The sequence below is a fragment of the Conger conger genome, chromosome 5 (genome assembly GCF_963514075.1).
Source record: "Conger conger chromosome 5, fConCon1.1, whole genome shotgun sequence".
NCBI classification, from domain to species: Eukaryota; Metazoa; Chordata; class Actinopteri; order Anguilliformes; family Congridae; genus Conger; species Conger conger.
The window spans coordinates 31,320,442-31,344,488 of NC_083764.1; the positions used below are offsets into that span (position 1 = coordinate 31,320,442).

At 39.8% G+C, this 24,047-nt stretch overlaps 1 protein-coding gene across 3 annotated transcripts in view; it reads right to left on the reverse strand.

The window, feature by feature from the left end:
• micu2 (mitochondrial calcium uptake 2) overlaps positions 1-24,047 on the reverse strand; it is a 91,645-nt gene that overhangs the window by 5,197 nt on the left and 62,401 nt on the right. For all 3 annotated transcript variants that reach the window (XM_061241833.1, XM_061241832.1, XM_061241831.1), the window contains exon 9: positions 3,167-3,338. In XM_061241833.1, coding sequence (XP_061097817.1) covers positions 3,167-3,338 — 172 coding nt within the window. The remainder of the gene's footprint in view (positions 1-3,166; positions 3,339-24,047) is intronic.

The following is a 24,047-nucleotide window of genomic DNA, read 5'->3' on the forward strand; positions in this document are numbered from 1 at the left end:
ATTTGAGAATAAAACGCAGAATATTTTGATGTATAATATATGTACAGTGCTGTGCAAAAGTCTTAGGCACCTGTATAACATTTTGTACAGATAAGATTCTTTCAAAAATAATTCAATGAAAGGTCCTAAATAAACATACTATACATTTTACATAACATTTTAGTAATTTGGCAGAATAGTTGAATCAAATCCATATTTTTTGTGACCACCCTTCGGCGTTACAATTGCATCACTTCTCTGAAATAACCAACGCTGTCCTGCAGTTCTAAAAGACAATCAGCAGGGAGTTTGTTCCAAGCATGTTGGAGAACTTGCCACAGTTCTTCTGCAGACTTTGGTTGGCTCCTTGCTTCTGATCTCAGACAGCCAAGTTTTTATGTTAAAAGTAGTCAATTGCTTACAGTAATATGTTACTATTTTAAATTAAATACAAAAATGTCTCTGTAAAATTAAATCGATAAAGATAATGAATATTTGGAAATCTCAAATTAAAAAAAACATACAGAATTGTGCAAAAGTTTGAGGCAGGTGTGAAAAAATGCTGTAAAAGTATGCTTTTAAAAATATATTTATATATAGTTTTTTTTTAAAAATCAATTAACAAAATGCATGAACAGTGAATGAACAGAAGAAAAATCTAAATCAATTCAATATTTTGATTTGCCTTCAAAACAACATCAATTCTTTGAGGTATACTTGCACACAGTTTTTGAAGGAACTCAGCAGGTAGGTTGTTCCAAACATCTTGGAGAACTAGCCACAGTTCTTTTGTGGATTTAGGCAGCCTCAAATGCTTCTGTCTCTTCATGTAATCCCAGACAGACTCGATGATGTTGAGATCAGGGCTCTGTGGGGGCCATACCATGACTTCCAGGACTCCTTGCTCTTTAAGCTGAAGACAGTTCTTAATGACATTGGCTGTATGTTCGGGGTCGTTGTCCTGCTGCAGAATAAATTTGAGGCCAATCAGATGGCTCCCTGATGGTATTGCATGATGGATAAGTATCTGCCTGTACTTCTCAGCATTGAGGAGACCATTAATTCTGACCAAATCCCCAACTCCATTTGCCGAAATGCAGCCCCAAACTTGCAAGGAACATCCACCATGCTTCACTGTTGCCTGCAGACACTAATTCCTGTACTGTTCTCCAAGCTGAACAAACTGCCTTCTGCTACAGCCAAATATTCAGTCCAGAGGACCTGCTGCCATTTTTCTGCACCCCAGTTCCTGTGTTTTCGTGCATAGTTGAGTCACTTGTCTATGTTTCCATGTCGGAGGTATGGCTTTTTGCCCGCAATTCTTCCATGAAGATCACTTCTGACCACTAGATGGATCGGTGTACGTGGGTCCCACTGGTTTCTGCCAATTCTGAGCTGATGGCACGGCTGGACATCTTCCGATAGCAAAGGGAAGGAAGCATGAAGTGTCTTTCATCTGCTGCATTAAGTTCCCTTGGCCGACCACTACGTCTATGATCCTCAATGTTGCCTGTTTCTTTGTGCTTCTTCAACAGCTTCATGGACAGCACATCTGGAAACCCCTGTCTGCCTTGAAATTTCTGCCTGGGAGAGACCTTGCTGATGCAGTGTAACTAACTACCTTGTGACTTGTAGCTGTGCTCAGCCTTGCCATGGTGTATGACTTCTGACATTAAACGGTCTTCAGCAACCTCACCTTGGAAGCAGAGTTTGGCTGTTCCTCACCCAGTTTTAACCCTCCTACACAGCTGTTTCTGTTTCAGTTAATGATAGTTTCAACCTACATATTACATTGATGAATTAGCTCCTGTTTGGTATAATTGGTTAATCATACACCTAACTATATGCCTACAAAATCCCTGACTTTGTGCAAGTGTACCAAGAAGAATTGATGTTGGTTTGAAGGCAAAGGGTGGTCACACCAAATATTGATTTGATTTAGATTTTTCTTTGGTTCACTCACTTTGCATTTTGTTAATTGATAAAAATAAACTATTAACATTTATATTTTTGAAAGCATTCTTACTTTACAGCATTTTTTCACACCTGCCTAAAACTTTTGCACAGTATTGCATATAATAAAGTCTAGGGTGCCTAAGACTTATGCAGAGTACTGTATCTAGTGTAAAAATCGGGAGAGTAATGGCAGTTTCAAAAACATGTCAAAAAATTTTAATGTCACACTCTTTTCCCTAGAAAAACGTACATATCTCAGAACTTATTGGGAATATCAAAAAGCTATGAGCAAGACACCATTTGGGACCATACCAGATGTTTTCCAGTTGGGTTGGTTTCGATAGCTGTGGGAGGAGTAAGCCGTCAAAAAAACAGAATAATAACTAGAGATGTGCATTTCCTCAAGAAAATATGGAGTGTGATTGCAGACGATTACCAATACTGCTAATACTACATTTTTTACATATGCCATTTGCAAGCTGGTGTACAGGTGTATGTAATAAAGTGTAGTAAGTGACACATCACTCGCAAATATCCCTTTAAGCATCGTAATTCAAGATTTTCAAATGCCAAGTAGTTGTTTGTGTATTACTTCGCTAGTCCAAACTTGATTCCACAATGGGAGAATATTCCCAACACAGCTAACCAACTAACCAACCGAGTGGGTTAATTTGCATTAAATCCCTTTTTTCCATGGTAAAATGTTCAATCAAACTAGTCCCCGGACATACTGAAAGTGATAAAATGGTTCTGTATAAACTAGGAGGAGGATCAGTATTAATCTGTATTCCATTTATTTACATATTCTAGTTATTCTATCAATCTAACAATATTATTATGTTTGTGGTGACATTGTCATCAAATTTGAAACATGATTTCTCCAGACTAGTGGTAGTGACTCTGCGTTTCTAAGCCCAGCAGACACAGAATTCACTCAAAAACAAAAATCTTTTAAGTGCGGAAAAGATAAAAACTTATGTTACTTTGTTTTAGTAATATAGAAAGTAATTCTGACTCTTAGAAAACAAACTCTGAAATGTTACCTTTCAGAGACCGAGATTATGCCTGGAGTCAACAGGGTTCAAGAATAGTAACCATTTATTTTTGGTAATGTCATTTTCAGGCTTGAGTTAAAAAAAGGGGCCCAAACTAGCATTTGATATTTTGCATTCCAATTGAGAATTGCATAACCTGACAGGGATTTTGACTGAACCCTTGTGATGAATGTTACCTGGCCTGCAGGAATTCTCTTCCTCATGTTCTCCCAGTAGGCTTCATTGTCCTCCGCATTCGTGTAGTACAAGAGCCATTCTGCAAAGTCTTCTCTCCTCATGGTGTCCATTCCCTTGGAGAATTGCAGGAATTCCATCTCCTGCACTTCAGCTTGCAGGTCTTCCATGAATCTACAAAGTTTTGATTTCTAAATTATTTGAACCATTGGCAAAGATGAATAAAAAAGCCATTATAAAAAATAATACCAGTAACAAGCTATATAGTAATTTTGTAAAATGGAATATATTTGTATTAATGATTAAGTGATTCAAGAAATTCAAGAAATCTCATTTCTGAAATCATCATGTATTTCCAAAAAACCTCACAATTATTGCCACAATTTTCAGCACTTTGTGACGCCTTTAATGCTCCGGCCAAGACTGACATGACAAAAAATAAAATGTTACTTAAATGAAATTATGTTGAATGTTAATTAAATTTCCTTCTTGAGACAGCAAATTACAGGCCAATATTGAAACTGTAATGCTTTATCAACATTTACTATTTTCTTTTCCTTTGTAGCACATGGCGACAATGGAAAATGGAGGTTAGTTGGGTTAGCAATTTCATTGCCTCTATCTGTGCCACTCCAACACTGCCAAGATATAACAGCAAATGTGAATGCAAATTTTACTGTGCATAGGGAAAAGGGGAAAAACATTTTAATTTGCATTATGGCAGCCTTGTCAGAAGACAATAAACATTAAGGGCTAGTTTCACAAATACAGATTAAGTCCTAGACTAAATTCTCCATCCATACAAAACTCAGTTTAGCCCACAATTAAGCTTAATCTGTGTCTGTGAAACTGGCCCAAAATGAAGAATTGTATTTTCCATTGATATATATGATGCACAATCAAATGTGATTGTGCATCATGTAACACTAATGTGATTTAAGTGACTTTGACCGTAGAATGATTGTTGGTGGCACACAGGGCGGTTTGAGCATCTCAATCCTGGGATTTTCACGTACACTAGTCTCTAGAGTTTGGAAGGAATGGTGCAAAATGGGGTTTTTTTTTGGGGGGGGGGGGGGGGGTTTAACTAAGTGAAAAGTGAAAATCCCAGTGAGCAGCAGTTCTGCAGACAGAAATGCTTTGTTAATGAGAGACGTCAGAGGAGAATGGCCAGACTGGTCAAAGCTGACAGGAAGGTGACAGTAATGCAAATAACCCCACATTACAACAGTGGTTTGCAGAAGAGCATCGCTGAACACACAACACATCATAACTCTAAGTGGATAGGCTACAGCAGTGGAAGTCCAAAAATAAGTCTAATAAATACCTAATAAAGTGCTCAGTGAGTGTGTACATATGCTCAAACAATGTATAAAATTGATTTTACTGAGTCAGTCCTTTAGGGCTGGACTCTTGTTGTGATTGTCAAGGCACTCACATTACATGAAGCAGAAGCAAGTTCACTGGCTCATCATTCAGCCATCTGTTAATATATCAAATATCTTGAACTTGGTCAAAAGAGACTGAACACCAAATGTTGAGCAAAGCTGTCATAGCAGTTAAAACAAAACAGGTTGCTGGGGGACACCCTCTCGAAATACTCCAGGCTTTACTCATGATTGCATTTCTATTCGTATTCTACTGGTTGGTAATGTCCATGTTGATTTGCCTGGTTGAAAACTGACCTCTGATTTCATTTGTGTACTTCTGCTTCTCTCTGGCCCAATATTTCAACTTCCCTTCACATCTCAAAGTTCACACACTTGATCTGGTATGTTCTGCTGATCTAGCCATTAATAATTTACATCTCCTACCTTTCCCTTTATCAGACCACAACCTAAACAACCTAATAGTCTTCAACATTCCTCTACCAACACCCCATAACCCCAACAAAAGATTCATCTCCTTCTGCAATTTAATTCCTTCCCCAAGTTTAAAGTTCATATTGAAGCCTTGAAGAAACATCATCTCACTTCATCGCACTGGGTAAGCGTAAGCTTAGGGTAGCACAGGATTATTTAAACTAGGGACTTTGGGGGCAGGGAGGATAGAGGGTGAAATGGGCAGGGAGGCACAGACTGCCCAGATGGAAACGATCAAGGCTACAAAAATGGTGAGAGCACTAATAAAATCTTTTTAAAGCAAAAGTTTAGTAATTGTGTCTTGGGATAGCGGGGAGTGAGGGAATGGGAAAGGATGTGGAGAAGCAACAGTCTGAAATGTCTGTTTAAATGGTAGTATAACACCAATTTTATACACAAGTATAAAAAACTTTTCTGCAACTAGAAGCTGATATTCATAGTAGGGGCTATGACATAGTAGGGATGACAGAGACATAGCTTGGGATAAAGATGGGGATGAATATAATATAGAGAGGTATAAACAGATCCAGTAAGGGAGATGGGGGTGTGCTTGTTTATGTAAAAGAAAATCTTAAGGGACAAGAAATTTCAGAAAGTGACCAACTCATGCCTAGTGATGATATTTGAATTAAGATAATTGGGGAACAAGAAGAGGGTCTTAACATGTGCTTCAGACAGTCGTGTGAATACTACTGCTTGAATAAAAAGGGATATAGGGTTCATCCATCTCGATAGGGCACAGCTCTTTTATCCAGAAACATGGCCTGCAGTCTAAATTCTCGAAAAGGACAGGCCCTTTCTGATGCAGACTTTCTGTCCTAAAGAGATGTCTGATAGTTTCTCTGAACTATTTATTAGAACCAAGCGTTGCTGGCCTCCAGGCAAGACAATGCATATATTTAACTAACATTAGGTTCAGTTAAATTAGATTGCCCTTTAAGGACTATAAGACTATTTTTGGTTATATCAAATTTGCTTTCATAAGGACATTATAGTCGTGCTTTTATCTTAACTTCGCAAGCTAGCAAGCAAAAATTGCCAGCATCATTACCTTAACTATCAATAGTTGATGTACTACGTTAGCTTGCTTGTGAAAATTCAGTCTCCCAAGATGAGCGCGTATCATGGAGGTAGCTATGGTACTGTGTGGAAACAATGTGTGGAAAGTAGGAGTATGGTCTGTCAATCATAGCAAATTGACAGTTCTCATTACCACACCCAGACAGTTTAGGTGAACATTTATAGTGGGAAATGTAGGCTTAAATAAAAATACATTTAAAAAAACATTTAAATGACTGAATTAAAAAAAGATTATGCACATTTGTTTTGTTGTTGCCTAAAGACAACTGGCAAGTGTCACATTCAACCACCATGTTACTCCTTTAACTCTAAAGCAGATTATTGTCTTGATGTACCATGTCTCACTCAAACTTTACTTTAAATGAATCTTCTCCACCTGGTTTCATTTATATTCAAAACCCCATCTCTGTCAAAGAGGGGGCAGTGTTGCTGTTATTTACAATCACTTCATTTAATTCATTCAGTCCCAGGATGAATTTGAGTATTAGTCATGAATCTTTATCAGCTAGATGCTGGTGGTGTCCGCCTTTTTTCACATACTCTGGTGACAGTCTATAGACCCCCCGGCCCTTTCCTGGCTTTATTCATGAATTTTCAGAATTTCACTTTCACTTAGTGTAGGGGAAAATTCACAGAACGAAAGATCTCCCTCCTAAAAGCATGATAACCAATCACAAGTCAAAATCAGACTCCGCCTTAGTGAGCAGGCTGGTTCCTCCAAAACTCTCGACGATGTGTGCTAAAAGTTTATCAATATATCTGTATTAAAGTATGATATGTACCCTGTATAGTTTCAAACTGATTAACTAACAACTAACTAACAACAACCTGCTAGACCCCCATCAGTCTGGCTTCAGATCGGGCCACTCGACAGAGACTGCGCTCCTCTCCGTCAGTGAGTCACTTCATGCCGCACGAGCAGCCTCCCTCTCCTCTGTCCTCATTCTTCTAGATCTCTCTGCTGCCTTCGACACTGTGGATCACTCCATCCTCCTGTCTGCCCTGTCAGCAACGGGCATCTGTGGCACAGCCCTGGACTGGATTGAGTCCTACCTCTCTGGTCGCTCCTTCCAGGTTGCCTGGGCTGGTTCGGTATCGACACCTCGGCCCCTCGCCACAGGAGTTCCCCAGGGCTCAGTCCTTGGCCCGCTTCTTTTTTCTCTCTACACTCGCTCCCTTGGCCCTGTGATCACTGCACATGGGCTATCCTACCACTGCTATGCGGACGATACCCAACTCTTCGTCTCGTTCCCGCCGTCTGATACGCAGGTTTCAGCCCGTATCTCTGCTTGCCTGAGGGACATCCAGAGCTGGATGGACAACCACCATCTAAAGCTCAACCCAGGTAAAACTGAAATGATATTCATCCCTGCTAATACCTCTCCCCATCTGGATCTCTCCATTTCCCTCGGGGATACCACACTCACGCCGTCACCCAGTGCAAGGAACCTCGGCGTGGTAATGGACAGCAGACTGTCCCTTTCCGAGAACATTGCGGCGGTGACCCGGTCTTGCAGGTTCTTCCTATACAACATACGGAGAATCCGCCCCTTTCTCACCCCCTACTCGACCCAGCTCCTGGTCCAAGCGATGGTTCTGTCCCGCCTGGACTACTGCAATTCCCTCTTGGCTGGCCTCCCAGCGTCTGCCATCAGACCCCTCCAACTCATCCAGAATGCAGCAGCTCGTCTGGTCTTCAACCTTCCCAAATACTCACACGTCACCCCCCTGCTTACTTCCCTCCACTGGCTGCCTGTCATGGCTCGCATCAAATTCAAAACATTGGTGCTAGCCTTCCAAGCAGTTAAAGGGTCTTCCCCAGCTTATCTGCAAAAAATCATCAGACCCTACACCCCTGCCAGACCTCTTCGTTCAGCCTCCACAGGCCGCTTGGCACCTCCCCCTCTCAGAACCTCCACCTCACGCTCACGACTACTGTCTGTTCTGGCTCCACGGTGGTGGAACGAACTCCCCGTTGAGGTCAGAACTATAGAATCCCTCCCCACCTTCAAGCGCAAGCTGAAGACACACCTCTTCAAACAGCACCTCTCCCCATCCCTCCCTACCTCCCTGTGAACCTTAATTGTTGTCTCTGTGACTTGTGTATCAGTATTTTAGTTGGCTAGGTAAGCAGTGTTTGGATAGTTAACTTTGGTGACTTTTGCTCTGTTTGTTTGTTTAAAAAAAAAAAAAAAAAAAAAAAAAAATGGCCCTTGTCCTTATCTTTGTTGTACAGGTAGCAGTTGAAATTGTACTTACCTCTAGGGTCTTTCAGCGAACTTATCCCTGGTTATGGGTATGCACTTTGTTGTACGTCGCTCTGGATAAGAGCGTCTGCCAAATGCCAATAATGTAATGTAATGTAACTGCTAAATTGTGCTAGGATTACACAGTGAGCCCAGCCAGCTGGCAGGGGGGGGGGGCCCCGTCTTGAACTGTGTAGACCAAACTGTCAAGGACACGGGCAAAGCAAGATATGACTGTACAGCTGATTTCTCCGGGACTCTCGATGTTTTATGCCAGGAGTGTATCTATTTGACCTAGAACATTAATTATAGCTGAGCTTATGAAAACGCAAGAAACCACAGTGAAAACTGTTGAAATGAGAGCAAAGAATGCTACGTACATGTATTCCCTTAGAAGAGAATAATTAATCAAATGTTTAGTATGTCTGTAGATTAGAAAAGTATATTAGAAGTGAATATTAATGAAATGTTTAGTTTGTCTGTATATTTTCAATGATTACTGCTGCTTAGTTCGTCTTATAAAAGCGAAAGATACAGAGTGACGTGTATGGATGACGTGTTAGAGGGAGGGCATCCAGAACTTTCTGAGGTCTGGTAGTTTGCCAAGAGCAGGTGCGGGGTGAAGTGAGGACACGTAGTTGGCAGAATGCCCTGAACTTTGTACAGAGTTGGCAGAGCATAAGGACCGTTGGCAATTTGCCACAATGACGTTGTGGGAGGAGCGTTGGGAGGAGTTACGATAAGAAAAGTGTGGGTGATTTGCCAGAATGAGGTTTTAGGAGGAGTTGTAGGTGGAGTAACTGTGTATAAAATGGGTGTACAAATGCCAGTCGGGGTTCAGTTCTGGAGAGCTGATCCGGCTTTATGCACGTCTGCTAATAAAGTCTGATTTTCCTGAAGATCTTGCTGCCTGGTGTCGTCTTTTCCCTCGCGAAGATGTTTTTCGACAAATTGAAGATTTGGACTCTGTCGTTTCCTAGACACGACATTTGGGGGCTCGTCCGGGATACGAAAGAGAAAGAGAAGCTCCCGGCGACTGGAGACCAGGGTGGAGAGTACTTTTTGATAGGCTGCAGCTCCAGCTTATCAGGGAATGAAAGTATTCAAGGACTCTGATCTCCTCTCCCGGACGCCGGAGGCAACATTCTCTCGTATAACTAACCCGGCAACTAAATTAAGGGGAAAAACGTAGCAAACTTTTCAGGAAACGTGCGCGAGGTGAACTGTGAGTAAACGGTGTGGGAATTTATTAATTGTGTTGGAAAATGTTTTTTTAGCAGAACTTGTATTAAGTCTAAAAAGTATTGATACTGCGGACTGAAGTTATATTGTTGCTGCTAACGATTTTAAGTTATGTGATAAGAGGTGCCAGAGACTTGGAAGGAAAGAAACCCAAAAAGGGGATCCTGCAAGCTATATCTAGGTAGTTACCTCAAGGTGTGATGTAAGAGAAAAATTGCTGTGATGTAAGAGAAAATACTGTTACGCTGTGCTGATGCTTCGAAGGCTTGTGCGAATATAATGTTGTATTGAGGCAACAAAGGTAAAAATAACGCTGTGCTGAGGCTTAGAATGCTTGTGCGTGTGCGGATATAACGTTGTATTGAGACAACGGAGGTAAAAATCGTTATTTATGTATGTGTAAGATAAGAAACGCAAAGAGTGAATAAAAGTATTAACGGGAGAAAATACAGGCTCTGGCGGAAAAATAAAGATAAAATATATAATAATATAGATAATAATAGGGAAAATAAAGGTTAAAGACATAATAATATAGATAATAATAGGCGGAAAAAATATAAATAAATAGATAATAATATAAAAGTATTACGGGCAGTATATGAAAATGAAAAAGGGAAAGAAAACTGCGATTGAGATAATAGCGGGGGTGTATCTTAAATGTATACAGGAGATAGAAACTATCTCCGATAAGTGGAAACAAAAAAAGAACTAAGAAAATGGTGGCAAAATGGCCGTTTGATAAGAAAAATATGCGGAGGAGAAGGAGAGCGTAATGGCGGCGGGTAGAAACTGAAGCGAAGAGGCGACTCCGCCTCCGTATGACGTGTGGCCTTGGGAAGGAGGAGTGTGGAGAAGGGGGATCAAAACAGGTGCAGAGGGACTTAGCTGGGTGATACAGAACTATAATTTTTTTAAAATAAAACAAGAACAACACAGAAACCCATACGGTTTTGCGATAAGGAGGAGCTCCCCAAAATAGTAGGGCCATTATTAATTAGGGTTGCTGTACCTCGATACATTCCCTGGTCCACTCAGGGCATGCAACATGTAATAACAAATCTCCCTGAGTTACAGAATGGAGTGAGCCACTGGTTCAGGGTGCTGGAGAAGGAGATGAGTGGCCGAATCTTGGCTGTCGGGGGCCTGAAGGCTCTCCTGGGGAAGGTTGTGGGGATGGAAACAATGCTGGATATATTCGAGCAGGCTGGCGTTGTCAGAGCCCAGATGCAAACCTACAGCAGTGGACAGTGGGCCATTTGACAATGTACGTGCTGCGCAGGTGGAGGCTGATAACCGAAAGGGACGCACAAACAGATCCCATAATGCCGTAAAGCCATACGGGAGGCGATGTCACCAGGAGTGGGGTGCCGCCTCGATGAGGTGGTGGGACTGAACACCATGACACACAGGGAGTTTGTGGATCATGTGGCGCATGCTGAAGAGAGACAGCGAAAAGATGGAAAAGAGTTGGAAGATCAAGCAAAAGACATTCAAAGAAAACTACTGTGCAGCTGAAGGAGCTGGAAGCCAAAGAACAAAAGCACCCCCCACACCTGAACCATGGAGCAGCCCGATGGCGCCCCGCCAGCGGTGGTCTACAACTTCTCCGGCATCCCTCACCCAGTGGCCATGCAAGGTAATATACAAGGGGGGGAACTACAAATGGGTGGGAACCAAATGAAGGGAGGGCCAGGGAATGGTGGGCAAGCCAATCAGGGGAAAGGGCAGCAGAATCAGCGCAATTTTGATGATGCTGGTAGGGGTAGTATTTATGATAGCTGGTATTTATCTGATTCTAATTGGAGTAGATAATCAAAGTAAAAATAAAAGTAAACTTGGTGAACTTAAACAGAGTAGTAACACATAGAACCAGACGCCTTCCTAAAGGTTCTTTGTCTCTTTTTATTTTCTTGCTCATGTGAGCTTGTGGGTGAGGGACGTTGTCCCCGGTATTTGTATTTTGGTTTGTGTTCCTGAGCTGCGTCTCATGGTTCTTTATTTCCGTGCCTAGTGTTTTTTCTGGGTTGTATGTTGTTATTTTGGTTTTGTTTTTTTTAGGGTCGCTTTATTCCAGCTTACAGCTGGGAGTGCCAGAAGCACCAACAGTGCCCCAGCGGACCCAGTACGAGAATTGCAAGCCGGCTCACCAGTGGAGGGACGTGCAGACCACATCCACTGGTTGGAAGATCAAGCCGGCTCACCAGTGGAGGGACGTGCAGACCACATCCACTGGTTGGATCCAGGAGCCCACCTGTTACATGGACTATGGCAATTCCTCGTGCTACGAATCAACATGTTAACAAAATTAAAAGAAGTGTGTGATAATTTTAATAGTTGAGTCACTTAGGATAATACATACAGCTGTGATACGGCTATGGCCAGTCAAATTACGCGGGATGCACTTGTGCAGAGAGTGTTGGAGGAACCATGGAAACGCCGTTATATTGAGGAGTCTGAGGCAATTGGATGCTGCTATAGCAGCAGGGGATGTGCAGGAACCCAACTTAGTATGGTGCATTGGCCAAGGGAGATATTCGGGGCCATAGGTTTTGACCCCGAAAGGGGGGAATGTAGGGAAAAATTCACAGAACGAAAGATCTCCCTCCTAAAAGCATGATAACCAATCACAAGTCAAAATCAGACTCCACCTTAGTGAGCAGGCTGGTTCCTCCAAAACTCTCGACGATGTGTGCTAAAAGTTTATCAATATATCTGTATTAAAGTATGATATGTACCCTGTATAGTTTCAAACTGATTAACTGCTAAATTGTGCTAGGATTACACGGTGAGCCCAGCCAGCTGGGAGGGGGGGGGCCCCGTCTTGAACTGTGTAGACCAAACTGTCAAGGACACGGGCATAGCAAGATATGACTGTACAGCTGATTTCTCCAGGACTCTCGATGTTTTATGCCAGGAGTGTATCTATTTGACCTAGAACATTAATTATAGCTGAGCTTATGAAAACGCAAGAAACCACAGTGAAAACTGTCGAAATGAGAGCAAAGAATGCTACGTACATTTATTCCCTTAGAAGAGAATAATTAATCAAATGTTTAGTATGTCTGTATATTAGAAAAGTATATTAGAAGTGAATATTAATGAAATGTTTAGTTTGTCTGTATATTTTCAATGATTTCTGCTGCTTAGTTCGTCTTATAAAAAGCGAAAGATACAGAGTGACGTGTATGGATGACGTGTTAGAGGGAGGGCATCCAGAACTTTCTGAGGTCTGGTAGTTTGCCAAGAGCAGGTGCGGGGTGAAGTGAGGACACGTAGTTGGCAGAATGCCCTGAACTTTGTACAGAGTTGGCAGAGCATAAGGACCGTTGGCAATTTGCCACAATGACGTTGTGGGAGGAGCGTTGGGAGGAGTTACGATAAGAAAAGTGTGGGTGATTTGCCAGAATGAGGTTTGAGGAGGAGTTGTAGGTGGAGTAACTGTGTATAAAATGGGTGTACAAATGCCAGTCGGGGTTCAGTTCTGGAGAGCTGATCCGGCTTTATGCACGTGTGCTAATAAAGTCTGATTTTCCTGAAGATCTTGCTGCCTGGTGTCGTCTTTTCCCTCGCGAAGATGTTTTTCGACAAATTGAAGATTTGGACTCTGTCGTTTCCTAGACACGACATTAGTTATAAGCTATGACAAACTGGTGATCTTAGGTGACTTTAACCTGTTGCAGACTATTTCACTGTCCACTCTGCCTCACGTTCAAACCAACCAAACTTTCAAAATTACAGTCCCATATAAATGTCATTGTTGTAAGTGTTCAGGCACAATATAGCTGTGGTCACATCACCCAGGTGGGTGCTGTACATTGGTGGCAGTTGAGGTTGTAAAGTGCTTTGAATTTGAGAAAATGCTATATAAATGTTAATACTTACTACTCAACTTCATCATTTGAAGTGATGAACAAAATGTTATGTTTTCCCTCTCATATAATGCCTTTTCTGAGACGCTCATATTTATAAAAAATAATTTGGGGTAATTCCAGGCTACCTACCAAGTTGGGTAATTCATAACATCTCAAAAAGTGCATTGTACAAATAAATAGTGTTCTATATTCCGATAGCATGTGACAATACCCAGTTTACCCTTATTAGAGGCTGCCTTAAAGTGGCCATACTGTTATCTTGTAATAAGATAAACAATTTCAGTGACTCCTTAATCTGGATGGGGACCAATAACCATATCAACTGGGAATACATTATACTGCATGATGAAGCCACACCACACCAAAGCAGCAGCAGCCGGGGGAAGTTTGCCAACACTCCTGGTCGATACACTCCTTCAAACAAGAGACAACCGGTGCAATTAGAGGTATATTGAAGCTATCAATATAATTTTACCTGGAAAAACAAACATACCTCATGTCCATTGGTCTGGACAAACGGGATTTCAACAATAGGAAAAGGCTCTTGGTGCACCTATGACACCTCAAAATAACATTTATAAAGATCTGACAGTGTTCACAAGGACCTAAAGATCACTATGTAGTTTGTAAATTTTTTAATTTTGTCACTTGGTCCAAGAATAACTGATTGATATGAGAAGAAAGAGGGTGCCACCACCCATTCCCATCACCATCCAGCGCACAGATGTGGAGATTGTGATGAAGTTGTGCTATTCCAATGTGTGGAATGCTGTCCATGCTTTTTATCAGAGTGTGGTGACTAGTATTGTGTGTGTCAGGGGAGCATCACCAAGGTTTGAATACATTTGGGGCTGAGCTGGGAAGAGGCATTCCATGCATTTTAGCTTTAAATGTTAAACTGATGTAATGTTTATCAGTCTGTATATATAAATATAATGTACAAGGAGCCTGATGACAGTAGACTGGATTTAAATATTTTTTTGTATGACCATTTAAGCAGTTGGTCTTTTGTTGATATCAATTTCTCCAAATTATGTTACCTCCCGAAGTAACATATATCCTTTTAACTCCTATCATCTATGCATACATGCATCTATGCATCAAATAATAACATGAATAGTTCCTTTTACAGTTTTCATTTATTCACAAAACAATCTTATAAATTGTGTTGTTTGTAAGAATTCAAGGAATATTTCTAAATTACAGAATGATAGCTTTGTTTTTGCCAGATGATGATATTAAGGATGATTCAAATCATCACACGGTGTCAAGATCACAATATCATTGTGCTAATCATAGGGCATCATTGGACAAATGTTGCACACAATATTACAATACACTGTTTACATTCTAAGTTTACAAGTCGTACTGTAAAGCAATCTGCGGCCATTTTAGAGGGTTAAGACTTCAAACCCTGCAGGGAATTTACTGCTACAGTAGGCTACTATAGTTATCAATGAATTTCTGTGTGTTCTAAATCTCTAGCTGTTGGTTCACTTATGGCTTATTGTATGGCGTTTCTTCATCCGTGAATATTTGTTGACATGCAAATTGAAACTACCGGCAAACCTCCCATCACTTTCCACAATGCGGTATCTACATAAAAATAAATAAAGGAATACATTATCATTAGGCTATTCGGATATTGAAAGCGAGAATTCAGCGAAAAACGGACCACAATTCTCCCGCGCATATAGAATGCATTGGCAAAGTTTCCCGTTACATGAAAATATATAAAATTGAACAGAGACCTGTATTGGCTTAAAAGTAAAATCATTAGACCAGTCGTCTATGGTAAAATAGACCCGGTGTATAATATCGGGCAAATATTGCGTGACCTCAGAATTTTGAGTGCACAACCCCATCTGTAACAAAGTTCTTCGCAGTATATTTACAGACATACTACCAATCAAGTCTGTCAGGCAGTCTGGATGTAAACAACAGGGATTTAGCTACAGACTTCTGCAACTGTGAGATTACACTGCACAATGTCAATATAAATGTAAATCTTTTAATTTGACAATTAGGCTATTATATGACTTACAATGTTGACATTTAAATATTAAGATGGCCCAAAATAAAGTTTTGAAAATGCAATAACATTTGTTAGTACACGGCGTTAGACGACCCCTAGTGGTCTTTAGCAGTATCGGAAATAGGATGGTAACCGTTTACAAAAACTGATGATTTCTCACATCCATAATTGAAACAAATCCTATTCAGATAAAATTTTTATTTGGTTTAAAAGGGTTGTCTAAATCTTTTGACAATCTGATTAACAGGAAAATATATGCCATGTAAGCCGACGATTAGTGATAGGCAGTTCGCAAATGAACAAATCTTTTTGAACAAATCTTTGAAATGATTTGTTTGGCTTCCTCCCCAAGCACTGAGATCTGCCTGCTCCCCCTTCATCTCTTTAGCCAAAGACAGTAACTTTAGTGACTTACACAGTGTCAAATAGCTACTTATTAGGCCAGCATTTTAATGTTTTTAAATAGCCAAGCATCGCATGTACATTCCGCGGACCAGCTGAATGGTTATCACAGGATATTACAGATAATATTTATCTAAATCGTGTTCTCTTTTAATTTTCTGTAATATAGTCAGATAAGCTATGCAATAAAAGTGATGAATGTATTATTTAGGCTAGATGGCTTTTCTGCAGTATCATCCATACTGCAAAGCATAATTAAACAAATGTTCAATTTATTGACCAGCTGCCCGGATAGCAAGTGACTTTTGCAAATGTTTTATTTTCCTCAGATTAATAGGCTAGGCGACACAACAGGTCAACAAGTGCTGTCAATGAATGCTGTCTCAAAGAGGGGTAATTATTATGGTTATTTAACCACTTTGGTTAATTAATGTAAAAAGGGGAAATTATTAATTAATTCCGTAACTGGACTGGGTGATATTCTGAGGGAGCCACATGCGGTGAACGAACAATGAACTAAGTAACATATGAGACTCATGCGCGTACTTTCCGGAAGTACAAGTGAATGAACAAGTGAGCCAAATGAACAAACCTTTTAAACAAATGCCAAAAGATCCAGCTCAACAAAATGAACAAACATTCCCATCACTACCAACTACTTTTTTGGATGAAATACTTATTCTTTCTGTGCATGTTAGTTCACAAGGTAAGTGACGCCATCGAGTTTCGAACCAGCTGGGAAAATAGTCAGATGTCTCTGGGACTCACTTTTTTCACATGCAAACAACAATAAACATTAAAATAACTAAAAACAGAGAAAAGCTTTGATTGCCAAAAGGCACAAAAGAATAAGTTATTCAAACAGGAGTTTGAAAAAATTAATGAAAGCTAAATCCATAGAAATATCGACCAAATAAAGCAGAAAACTTTTAGACTGCTACAGGGCTAACTTAGAATATATCACATTTTGTATCAGACCACAATTTTTAGGTGGTTAAACAATAAATAGTTCTGAATGTCTACTCTTGGTTTTAGCCTTGGGTTTTGTCTGAGAAGACTGCATTTGTGTTTGAAAAGCCAGCATGAAGACCAGAGGGCTGTCGTTGGGAGAAACGCAAGCCATTTTGAGAATTAGAAATCGATCAGAGCACAAGCATTGGGATAGCTTGAACAACAACTTTGAATGTCCTGAAAAATAAAGAAAACACTGGCATACTGAGCAACAGACATTAAACAGGTCGACCAAGCAGTAGTTGACAGAAACATTGTGAGCGCTGTGAAGAAAAACCCAAAAACATCAGTCAGTGACGTCTTCGAATGGTTGATTGTGAAGGTATCTCAATCAACCGTTCGAAAAAGGTGCTTATTGCTTTGAGAGCAATAATATAGAGGTTATACCACAAGATGCAAACCACTCATCAGTAGTAAGAATTACAATTTGCAAAGAAATACAGAGATGATCCACAAAAGTTATGGAACAACGTTTTATGGACTGATGAGACCAGGATTAACCTCTACCAAAGTGATGGAAAGGCCAAAGTATGGAGAAAGAAGGGATCAGCTCATGATCCAAAACATATAAACTAATTTCTGAAACACAGTGGAGAATGTGTCATGGCTTGGGCTTGCACTGCTGCTTCTGGAGTGGGCTAATCTTTATTGATGATGTAACTCATGATGATTGCAGCAGGATGAATTCATAAGTCCACAAAAGACTATCTGCCAACTTACGGAGAAATGTGTCCAAACTAATTGGGAGGAACTTGGAAGGATCATGCAGCAAGACACTGATCCAAAACACACTGACAATAAAACTAAGGACTTCATTCGGGAGAAAAAGTGGAAGATTTTAGACTGGCCAAGTCAATCACCAGACCTTAACACAATTGAGCATGCATTTCACCTCCTGAAAAGGAGATTGAAGGGAAAACCCCCCAAAATAAACAACTGAAAGAGGCTGCAGTAAAAGCCTGGAAAAGCATCACATTACATTACAATAATAGCATTTGGCTTGCAGTTATTGTAAGCTATAATATGATATGCTAAATATTAAGTGTTTAAAAGATGAGCACCAGGATCACAGTCAGAATTAATCACAGTCAATGGATAAAAGTAAATAGTTTAAATAAAATGGTTAAGTGCAATGAAGTTACAAACTACTACTAACAGGACAAAGATCTGCAAAAAACAAAACACATACCCCATAATTTCTGCATATGGTTTTTGTAATCAGATGCGTCAGTCATACTTGCATACTTTAAATGCAACTATTACTGAATTTTAGACAGAGTATCTTAGCTAACTATAGGCTAGCTACTAGCTAAATCCAAAAACGAGTAACTTCAGTTAAATAGCAAGCTAAATCGCTTGTGTGGAATGCAACTACGATAGCAGTGAGGAAATTATTTTTGTATCATGCAGTCGTCAGATGATAACTGTATGTGCTCTAGACGGCAATCTGCAATCAGGGACCCAGAACCGTTTCTTACAATTCTATCCAAAGGACACACCATTTATTCACAGTATCATGACAAAGCGAAAAAGAGGCCTCTGTGCCACTCATTAAAATTCCACCATGACGATTGTTACGTACCAGTGTTTTGGGATGTATAACGCTGTTGCTTTTTGGCTGTTTTGAGCTGGGTACTCCTGTGTTTTTTGTGTTTCCCTATACAGGTGGAGGGGAGCATGCATTCCGTTGCTGAGAGACACACTTGGACAAAGAGGATGCAGCATCTCGTCATGTTGGAGACCGGACCAGATGCAGCCGTTGCTAAGAATGCCGGCGGTCGTCGTGGACACATGCCAAGAAGAATGCAACTACATAGGAGCTGCACGCTGTCAAGAGCGTGTCTACATCAATTCACATGCAGCTGGAAGCTACGCCGCTTTGACCTCCGCTACCAACAAGTTGTCTGTGACTTTAAGAGACCGAACTTTGGAGAAGTTTCACCCCGTTGTAGAACAACTTAGACGGTGAGACTTTCGAATCACGGACCTTTAATTAAGAAGGATATTATTAGTATAGGACTCTGTTTAGCGTTGTAATTATTAAACATTCTCGGACTTCTTTATAACGCTGCGTACTGGTTACTTCTTTCTGAAGGGTTTGTGATAGTGAATGTTATGCCGTAATCAACTCTCTTTGTTATTGAAACATCGGTGAGTTCTTCGCAGTATATTTACAGACATACTACCAATCAAGTCTGTCAGGCAGTCTGGATGTAAACAACAGGGATTTAGCTACAGACTTCTGCAACTGTGAGATTACACTGCACAATGTCAATATAAATGTAAATCTTTTAATTTGACAATTAGGCTATTATATGACTTACAATGTTGACATTTAAATATTAAGATGGCCCAAAATAAAGTTTTGAAAATGCAATAACATTTGTTAGTACACGGCGTTAGACGACCCCTAGTGGTCTTTAGCAGTATCGGAAATAGGATGGTAACCGTTTACAAAAACTGATGATTTCTCACATCCATAATTGAAACAAATCCTATTCAGATAAAATTTTTATTTGGTTTAAAAGGGTTGTCTAAATCTTTTGACAATCTGATTAACAGGAAAATATATGCCATGTAAGCCGACGATTAGTGATAGGCAGTTCGCAAATGAACAAATCTTTTTGAACAAATCTTTGAAATGATTTGTTTGGCTTCCTCCCCAAGCACTGAGATCTGCCTGCTCCCCCTTCATCTCTTTAGCCAAAGACAGTAACTTTAGTGACTTACACAGTGTCAAATAGCTACTTATTAGGCCAGCATTTTAATGTTTTTAAATAGCCAAGCATCGCATGTACATTCCGCGGACCAGCTGAATGGTTATCACAGGATATTACAGATAATATTTATCTAAATCGTGTTCTCTTTTAATTTTCTGTAATATAGTCAGATAAGCTATGCAATAAAAGTGATGAATGTATTATTTAGGCTAGATGGCTTTTCTGCAGTATCATCCATACTGCAAAGCATAATTAAACAAATGTTCAATTTATTGACCAGCTGCCCGGATAGCAAGTGACTTTTGCAAATGTTTTATTTTCCTCAGATTAATAGGCTAGGCGACACAACAGGTCAACAAGTGCTGTCAATGAATGCTGTCTCAAAGAGGGGTAATTATTATGGTTATTTAACCACTTTGGTTAATTAATGTAAAAAGGGGAAATTATTAATTAATTCCGTAACTGGACTGGGTGATATTCTGAGGGAGCCACATGCGGTGAACGAACAATGAACTAAGTAACATATGAGACTCATGCGCGTACTTTCCGGAAGTACAAGTGAATGAACAAGTGAGCCAAATGAACAAACCTTTTAAACAAATGCCAAAAGATCCAGCTCAACAAAATGAACAAACATTCCCATCACTACCAACTACTTTTTTGGATGAAATACTTATTCTTTCTGTGCATGTTAGTTCACAAGGTAAGTGACGCCATCGAGTTTCGAACCAGCTGGGAAAATAGTCAGATGTCTCTGGGACTCACTTTTTTCACATGCAAACAACAATAAACATTAAAATAACTAAAAACAGAGAAAAGCTTTGATTGCCAAAAGGCACAAAAGAATAAGTTATTCAAACAGGAGTTTGAAAAAATTAATGAAAGCTAAATCCATAGAAATATCGACCAAATAAAGCAGAAAACTTTTAGACTGCTACAGGGCTAACTTAGAATATATCACATTTTGTATCAGACCACAATTTTTAGGTGGTTAAACAATAAATAGTTCTGAATGTCTACTCTTGGTTTTAGCCTTGGGTTTTGTCTGAGAAGACTGCATTTGTGTTTGAAAAGCCAGCATGAAGACCAGAGGGCTGTCGTTGGGAGAAACGCAAGCCATTTTGAGAATTAGAAATCGATCAGAGCACAAGCATTGGGATAGCTTGAACAACAACTTTGAATGTCCTGAAAAATAAAGAAAACACTGGCATACTGAGCAACAGACATTAAACAGGTCGACCAAGCAGTAGTTGACAGAAACATTGTGAGCGCTGTGAAGAAAAACCCAAAAACATCAGTCAGTGACGTCTTCGAATGGTTGATTGTGAAGGTATCTCAATCAACCGTTCGAAAAAGGTGCTTATTGCTTTGAGAGCAATAATATAGAGGTTATACCACAAGATGCAAACCACTCATCAGTAGTAAGAATTACAATTTGCAAAGAAATACAGAGATGATCCACAAAAGTTATGGAACAACGTTTTATGGACTGATGAGACCAGGATTAACCTCTACCAAAGTGATGGAAAGGCCAAAGTATGGAGAAAGAAGGGATCAGCTCATGATCCAAAACATATAAACTAATTTCTGAAACACAGTGGAGAATGTGTCATGGCTTGGGCTTGCACTGCTGCTTCTGGAGTGGGCTAATCTTTATTGATGATGTAACTCATGATGATTGCAGCAGGATGAATTCATAAGTCCACAAAAGACTATCTGCCAACTTACGGAGAAATGTGTCCAAACTAATTGGGAGGAACTTGGAAGGATCATGCAGCAAGACACTGATCCAAAACACACTGACAATAAAACTAAGGACTTCATTCGGGAGAAAAAGTGGAAGATTTTAGACTGGCCAAGTCAATCACCAGACCTTAACACAATTGAGCATGCATTTCACCTCCTGAAAAGGAGATTGAAGGGAAAACCCCCCAAAATAAACAACTGAAAGAGGCTGCAGTAAAAGCCTGGAAAAGCATCACATTACATTACAATAATAGCATTTGGCTTGCAGTTATTGTAAGCTATAATATGATATGCTAAATATTAAGTGTTTAAAAGATGAGCACCAGGATCACAGTCAGAATTAATCACAGTCAATGGATAAAAGTAAATAGTTTAAATAAAATGGTTAAGTGCAATGAAGTTACAAACTACTACTAACAGGACAAAGATCTGCAAAAAACAAAACACATACCCCATAATTTCTGCATATGGTTTTTGTAATCAGATGCGTCAGTCATACTTGCATACTTTAAATGCAACTATTACTGAATTTTAGACAGAGTATCTTAGCTAACTATAGGCTAGCTACTAGCTAAATCCAAAAACGAGTAACTTCAGTTAAATAGCAAGCTAAATCGCTTGTGTGGAATGCAACTACGATAGCAGTGAGGAAATTATTTTTGTATCATGCAGTCGTCAGATGATAACTGTATGTGCTCTAGACGGCAATCTGCAATCAGGGACCCAGAACCGTTTCTTACAATTCTATCCAAAGGACACACCATTTATTCACAGTATCATGACAAAGCGAAAAAGAGGCCTCTGTGCCACTCATTAAAATTCCACCATGACGATTGTTACGTACCAGTGTTTTGGGATGTATAACGCTGTTGCTTTTTGGCTGTTTTGAGCTGGGTACTCCTGTGTTTTTTGTGTTTCCCTATACAGGTGGAGGGGAGCATGCATTCCGTTGCTGAGAGACACACTTGGACAAAGAGGATGCAGCATCTCGTCATGTTGGAGACCGGACCAGATGCAGCCGTTGCTAAGAATGCCGGCGGTCGTCGTGGACACATGCCAAGAAGAATGCAACTACATAGGAGCTGCACGCTGTCAAGAGCGTGTCTACATCAATTCACATGCAGCTGGAAGCTACGCCGCTTTGACCTCCGCTACCAACAAGTTGTCTGTGACTTTAAGAGACCGAACTTTGGAGAAGTTTCACCCCGTTGTAGAACAACTTAGACGGTGAGACTTTCGAATCACGGACCTTTAATTAAGAAGGATATTATTAGTATAGGACTCTGTTTAGCGTTGTAATTATTAAACATTCTCGGACTTCTTTATAACGCTGCGTACTGGTTACTTCTTTCTGAAGGGTTTGTGATAGTGAATGTTATGCCGTAATCAACTCTCTTTGTTATTGAAACATCGGTGAGTTCTTCGCAGTATATTTACAGACATACTACCAATCAAGTCTGTCAGGCAGTCTGGATGTAAACAACAGGGATTTAGCTACAGACTTCTGCAACTGTGAGATTACACTGCACAATGTCAATATAAATGTAAATCTTTTAATTTGACAATTAGGCTATTATATGACTTACAATGTTGACATTTAAATATTAAGATGGCCCAAAATAAAGTTTTGAAAATGCAATAACATTTGTTAGTACACGGCGTTAGACGACCCCTAGTGGTCTTTAGCAGTATCGGAAATAGGATGGTAACCGTTTACAAAAACTGATGATTTCTCACATCCATAATTGAAACAAATCCTATTCAGATAAAATTTTTATTTGGTTTAAAAGGGTTGTCTAAATCTTTTGACAATCTGATTAACAGGAAAATATATGCCATGTAAGCCGACGATTAGTGATAGGCAGTTCGCAAATGAACAAATCTTTTTGAACAAATCTTTGAAATGATTTGTTTGGCTTCCTCCCCAAGCACTGAGATCTGCCTGCTCCCCCTTCATCTCTTTAGCCAAAGACAGTAACTTTAGTGACTTACACAGTGTCAAATAGCTACTTATTAGGCCAGCATTTTAATGTTTTTAAATAGCCAAGCATCGCATGTACATTCCGCGGACCAGCTGAATGGTTATCACAGGATATTACAGATAATATTTATCTAAATCGTGTTCTCTTTTAATTTTCTGTAATATAGTCAGATAAGCTATGCAATAAAAGTGATGAATGTATTATTTAGGCTAGATGGCTTTTCTGCAGTATCATCCATACTGCAAAGCATAATTAAACAAATGTTCAATTTATTGACCAGCTGCCCGGATAGCAAGTGACTTTTGCAAATGTTTTATTTTCCTCAGATTAATAGGCTAGGCGACACAACAGGTCAACAAGTGCTGTCAATGAATGCTGTCTCAAAGAGGGGTAATTATTATGGTTATTTAACCACTTTGGTTAATTAATGTAAAAAGGGGAAATTATTAATTAATTCCGTAACTGGACTGGGTGATATTCTGAGGGAGCCACATGCGGTGAACGAACAATGAACTAAGTAACATATGAGACTCATGCGCGTACTTTCCGGAAGTACAAGTGAATGAACAAGTGAGCCAAATGAACAAACCTTTTAAACAAATGCCAAAAGATCCAGCTCAACAAAATGAACAAACATTCCCATCACTACCAACTACTTTTTTGGATGAAATACTTATTCTTTCTG